At 41.2% G+C, this 6,364-nt stretch overlaps 1 gene segment (V, D, J or C); it reads left to right on the forward strand.

Annotated features, from left to right (window-relative positions):
* Window positions 1-1,260: 1,260 nt before the first annotated feature.
* Window positions 1,261-1,698, forward strand: LOC118889873. The segment is given in 1 exon segment: window positions 1,261-1,698. A coding segment is annotated over 1 exon segment (438 nt).
* The last annotated feature ends 4,666 nt before the right edge of the window (window positions 1,699-6,364 follow it).

Below are 6,364 nucleotides of genomic sequence, written 5' to 3' on the forward strand. Positions count from 1 at the left end.
TCTTGCACAGATCGTCCTCTGATAAATCTGGCTTTCTGGTTAAGGTAGGATGGAAAGACAGAGAGAGCGATACCAGACCCATAACTTTGGAGATTAATTCCTAGATGCCAGTGCTGTGTACAAGAAGAGGAAATAAGAGGAATTAGACACAGGAACAGATGCATCAGGTTTTATTTACACTCTAGGCACTGAAGGCAGGTCCATCTACTACTTCCAGCCCAAGTAAGCACTGTTTCCACACAAATGTGCCATTGGTGCAAAATGGAATGAAGAATCCCGATCTCTTCTAGTCCTTGACCTTCTTAAAAATATGCCCAGATTGTGAGTTGGAAACAAGTTTCATCAGTCAGATTTTAGGCCATTGTGTCTTCAAAGGATTCTTTTGAGTTAGAATAGCTTTCTTGAAAAATTGGAGGTGGAGAAATGAGAAAGGAGGTGTCTGGCCTGATGTGGAGAACAGCTACACAATACTAAATTCTTCTTGATTCACAAGAGCCTCACCCAGACTTCTATCATATCATAGAATACTTCAGCACTGGATTTTTAGTGTGGATTTTTAGAGGGATTGGTCACGTGATATAACTGCTCTTGCTCACACGAGCATTGCCATTTGATGTAAAACACATCCACATCCACATCAAGTTCTCTCCACACACATCGACTTGGACCATATGCTTCTCAAATATTTAATTTAACTAAAGTGGTAGATTTTTACTTTCATCAGTTCACATAATAAGGGTCTATGTTTTGAATATTTCTTTGATCACTGTCTTGAGTCCACAAGATGGCAGTGTCTTCTCAGAGACTCTGAGGAAAGCTCTCATGTATTCCTCCGTGTGTGTGTGTGTGTGTGTGTGTGTGTGAGAGAGAGAGAGAGAGAGAGAGAGAGAGAGAGGTATATGAGAGGAGGAGCTCGGTGGTGTAGCAGGGGTGGTGAAAAGAATCTCTTGTTTTCATTGGTAGAACAGATTCTTTTTATGATTTGTAAGGCAGATGAATTAGAAATGTCTGAGTTCGACTCATTCTTTATTTAGGGTTTAAAATTTGAATCCTCAGTGAACCAGGGGAGGAAAGAATGATGAAATCCTCAAGAGTTTTACTGGTGATCCTGTGGCTTCAGTTAACCTGTGAGTTTGGGGCATTTCTATGGGAACCTAAAGTAAAGTATTTGGAGTCATTCTCTATTGTAGGCCCCTGGGTAGAAACATGATGTTATTCCCCTTAAATAAGGGAAGGTAGAGGTGGGAGGCCTGTGGAAAGATGACTTACATTCTGCAGAGGAAGCATCCATTACCCAGCCAATCTTCTTCCACTGACCATTCGTTGTGTCTCTGCACAGGGATGAGGAGCCAACAGAAGGGAGTGGAGCAGAGTCCTGCATCTCTGCATGTTCCAGAGGGAGCCGTCGCCTCTCTCAACTGTACTTATAGTGACAGCAATTCTGATTACTTCTCATGGTACAGACAGCACCCCAGCAAAGGCCCTGAGTTGCTCCTGTATGGAAGCTTGAATAAAGACAAAGAGGAAGGAAGATATACAGCCCAGGTGAATAAAGCCAAGCAGTACGTCTCCCTGCTCATGAGAGACTCCCAGCCCAGCGACTCAGCCACGTACCTCTGTGCAGTGAGCACACAGTGCTCCCCAGGCACCTGCAGTCGGTACCCAAACCTGATGGGGCCCCAGCAATGCCTGATGTAGAGCTTAGGCTGCAGGGCACAGCAATCCTGTTTGCTTTCCAGATGAAAATGAGAATTGAGTTAACAGAGGGAAATATTTTTATGTTGCTGAAAATAATTGACCCTGAAGGGAAATTAAAGACACAATTTGGTCTGAATGACTGTTTGAAATATTTTCCAATCTTCTCTTTGTACTCTAGTTTTATACCATAAATTTACTCAGTGAGGTTGGTATTATGATGCTCTTATATATGAGAACAGTATTTTAATACTGATAACTGAGATATTCCCTCACTGTCCTTGGTCCAACTTGCTCTTTCCCCATGTAGTTATGCAAGGTGTTTGATATTCATTTCTCTAAACAAGTATGTATAAACAGAAATGTCAAAGAAAGGAGTTTTAAACAACTACATTAAAAAAGTTGTAACTCATGAGTTATTTTCGTTACAGATCCCCCGCCCCATCTCCACCCTCAACTGCTACCCCACTGGTGGATTAGATAAAGATACATTTGATGAGTGGATGGAAGGACTAGAGCCAGAAGGTGAGAACTGGTTGAAACAAAAAGCCTAGACACTTGCAGGGGCTCAGGTCAGAGAAGGTTTATGCTACCATTTTTGAGTAAGGCTGAGTAGAACTCAAAGTTCCTGTCCTGAGGCTTGAGGGAGAGTCTATTGGTTCCTATGTACTTGAGTATGGCTGGAGATGGTAGAATTAGCTACAGCCATAGAATGTCCCATACCCGCAACAGAGCATGGGAGCACAGAATGACTTCAGATTTCCTGAGAAGGATCTCTGAGGAGCATCTGGAATAAAAAATTCTAGACACCAAGGAGCTTTGTTATGGTGATTAAAGACCTACATGGATCAACTGTCAAAGACCATATGGTACTGAAGATGTTTTAGAAAATGTTGGTGAGGGGAGTTGAGAACACCAACAAGGATATGAATATTCCTCCTCTCCTGACTCACTTGCACTGTGGAATTGTCCTATAACTTACGCCCAAGTCCAGGAAAAATGTTTGTGACCTGATGGAAATTCAGCCTTATAATAAATCTAAAGTTGAATTAGAGGGAAAAAAATTAAAAGTCACACTCACTGTAAAGCTGAAGCTGTGGTCTGTTAGACATGACATTGTTTATGTACTCCAAAGAGTGGGACAACTTGGAAATGAGGAATTAAGATTTTTATTCGGTTTTGTTCACATAGTCACTGACTAAAATGATGCAATCCAATCAGAATTTGCTTCAAATTGTCAGCCTGCAGACTTATGACTTACAAATATTTCCAAATCATGGAAAAAACATTTGAAAGGCAGTGAGAAACGGTATGATGTTGTGCTGGAAGCAAGATGGTCAAATTCTCATACCGCTTTTCTTGTGTGCCTTCTGGTGCCACTGGAAAGAACCTACTTTCTGGTGCTGGTTTGAATATCTTTTGTTACTAATGAGCCATTTGATTTTAGCCTATACTATTATACCTATTTCAGGATTGGTTTAGGATTAAAGGAGGTAGCATATTGTCTTGAGTTCCTTAAAAGCAAAGCCTAAATTGGGGTTTCCTGTATCCATAATTTTTTGAGAAAAGCAAGTTAAGATGGAAGGGAAAAGGCTAGGCATGGATGTGGCTCAGCTGGACTCTTGATCCAGCCTGACCTCATGGGGATCTCTGGAGCATGAAAAGCATGAAAAGCACCACAGAATTGATCCCTTCCACCATGAATCAAGGGGGTCAGACAGCTGACCTTTGTATCCCGAATAAAGCAGTCATTTGAGCAGGGGTATACCCTACTGGAGAATGGTGACCTTTATTGGCATAGATCAGTTTTCTGGGGAAGACGGCAACTGTAAGCCAAGTGTAGCCAACACTTGCAACAGCTGGGGACTGGGTACACTGGCCTGGAAAAGGGGATCTAGGCTGGGCACCAGCAATGTCTACAACTAACCTGGAACTCTCTTATCACATGGTTTGCATTCAGATAGACTTTATAATTATTGTATTTAAAATGTTAATTTCTTTCTTCATTTAATGAGGTTTATAAAGCTGGTCATACAAATCTGGAAGAATTGAAATAATGTATGGTAAACCACTTAAGAGAAAAAAAATCTAAATAAATATGAAAATTATTATTCAAAGCCAAGACTCAAGATTTTTTGAGAGTAGTGACCAAGACACCAGCATATTATTCTCTTAGTTCCTTTGGTCATTCTCGAAATACTACATTCCCATACTAGACCATAGAGCATAACATTCCAGCAGAACTTTGGATCCGGGTATAAGGGACTCTGATGATTCACAGTTGAAGACTCTGGGCTTCCAGGAATGGAAAGAGATACCATATCTATACTTATAAATGACTAGTGTTACTTTGTTCTTGGTTTATATTTAAGAATGAAGGGCTGGGTAGCAGGATGGACTCCATATTTCATTGTGTCCATGTTCTCCACAAGGTTTCTTCCTGAATGGGATGCTTGACCAGTAGTCCGGGCATGTGGACTTACCATGTTACTTGGCAGGCTTCTTGTTAGGATGAATGAGCAGAGAACTCGTTATTAACTTGTTCCTTCCCCTCCCCCTGCACCTAATATCAGTTTGAAGGTGGCTTAACTCTGTCAGCTACTCACAGGAAAAATTAGCATTCCAGGTGTTTTACTTCAACTTTAATGAACATCAAATGTCCTTGTACAGGCTGGCCTACTATGCTTCTCACGTATAAGCACAGCAGCAGGATGGAGGGTACAGAGGGAGACTAGTATAGCCATTCCACATATTGACCTTCAATTTGCCCCCATGTTCTGTCCCTCCTGCCCTACATCATACCTATTCTCTTTCTCAGTCCAGAATCTCTACAGCTTCCTGAGGAGTAAGTTTCCTTCACTTGCATTTCCAATAAAATCTTCTCTTAGTTCATTCTAGGCTGTGTTTTCTCCCTCTCTGTCTCACCCATCAGTATGCTCACATCTACTTTCTATTTTATGGGAACTGTTGATATTTTTAACTTTTTATTATTTTCACATTATGGATTTAGCATTATCCTGTTTATACTTGTAAATTTTATCTCAGTGGGAACTTTGATAAGAAGGGAGGTGAGTACATATGCTTGATTAGATATTTTGAATAATTGAAAATTTCAAACTGATCATATGATTTGGTCTTACATGTGAAAGAAAATCTATCGACAGGGTCAAGAAGTGAATAGAAGCACAAGGGAGAACTGATTTCAAGCTGGTACAAGTCAATGGAGTATTCAGAAAGGAGGAAGTTGTTCTGACCTTGTGAAAAGGACCCCAGCTGGCCAGATTCTCATTTCACCAGAGAATTCTCTTCTTACTTATTTCAATTTGAGGTTTCAGTGGTCTCTGTGCTAAAATAAGTTGGGTAGGGAAGTCTTTTCCCTTCAGAGTTTCATCTTACTATTAGACCACAGAGGGAATGTCCCTTGATTGACAGACCTTGTCTCCTACCTGCATGGGATGCTGCTTGCTTCGCTACCTTGAGTGTCACTGTCAATCTACTCCCATGTCCTCTGTACCTGCAGACATTCTTCTTATTCCTGCTCTGCTGGTTGCACTCTTTCCAGCTTTATGGAGTTCATGTAGGTTTATTTTTCTTTTTCTCACAATTCTTTCCAGAATCATTTATTTATATGCCATGTTTTCCTTGCCTTGAGAATTTTGCTCAGGTTTCTCTGCAGGTACTCCTCTGTTGGCATTCTTCTTAGTGTGAGGTCCCCTTAACTTGGCCTAATATGCCGGTCTATTCTGACCATTGTCAATTGGAACAGGACTCTCACTTTCTCCACTTAAGCATGTGGTGCCCAAGTTATTTTCTCATAGTTTTATCAAATGTCAAAGTTGTTCATCTGAGCTCAACGAGTCATCTTCAGACTTTCTTCCTGACAAAGAAAACTGTTGTTTTCATTAGTTTGCATTGATTAAATAATTAATGTCATGTGTTCCAGGCTGATTTTAAGTAAAAGTCCCTGATCTAATTTGCTTTTTCCCTCTTACCACCAAATAAAGGAATACTCTCTCCCCCTCCCTCACCTGCTATAATGCTCACATCCAGCAGCACAAGGCCATATGAAGCTCAGCTCATCTGAGGCAATTGATCTTTTTCCTTCTGCCTCATGAATGGCTTTAAAAAAATAATAGTCTCTCAGTGATATTCCAGAGCCTAGTATATGGTCTTCTGTAACAAATTTCTCAGTGAAGTAAACTACTCTTCTGTTACAAGCCCCCATTTCTCATTTACTTTAGGATTAATACCACGTACTCCAGGAGATGACATCATCACAGATTCAGGAAGGAAGAAACACGTTCTGGTGAAGATTTGATGATCACATCTTTGAAATGCCAAGAGTCAGCTCTTATGGATCATTGGTTCTCCCTCTGGCCTCCAGAGGGCGATGTTGCACAAAGGAGACATTTGTTTTTGTTGCCCATCATCACCATCCACTGAGCCCCTCCTCCTGCAGCCAGCTGCTGTATCCTCACTGATGTCTGAGTTGATAGGAACCTGTGACGAGAACAAGAGGCCAGAAAGGATCCAAACTCATCAAGAGAAAGACTTTCTAACAGTTCTTGAACCTTGTTAAAGCAAGGGACTTGTCCAGCTCAACCTTCCCTCTCCTCCTATAGCTCTGAAGGCTCAGTGACCTGGGCCTTACCTGTCTTACCTGCTCAGG

Source organism: Balaenoptera musculus, chromosome 2, assembly GCF_009873245.2.
Source record: "Balaenoptera musculus isolate JJ_BM4_2016_0621 chromosome 2, mBalMus1.pri.v3, whole genome shotgun sequence".
NCBI classification, from domain to species: Eukaryota; Metazoa; Chordata; class Mammalia; order Artiodactyla; family Balaenopteridae; genus Balaenoptera; species Balaenoptera musculus.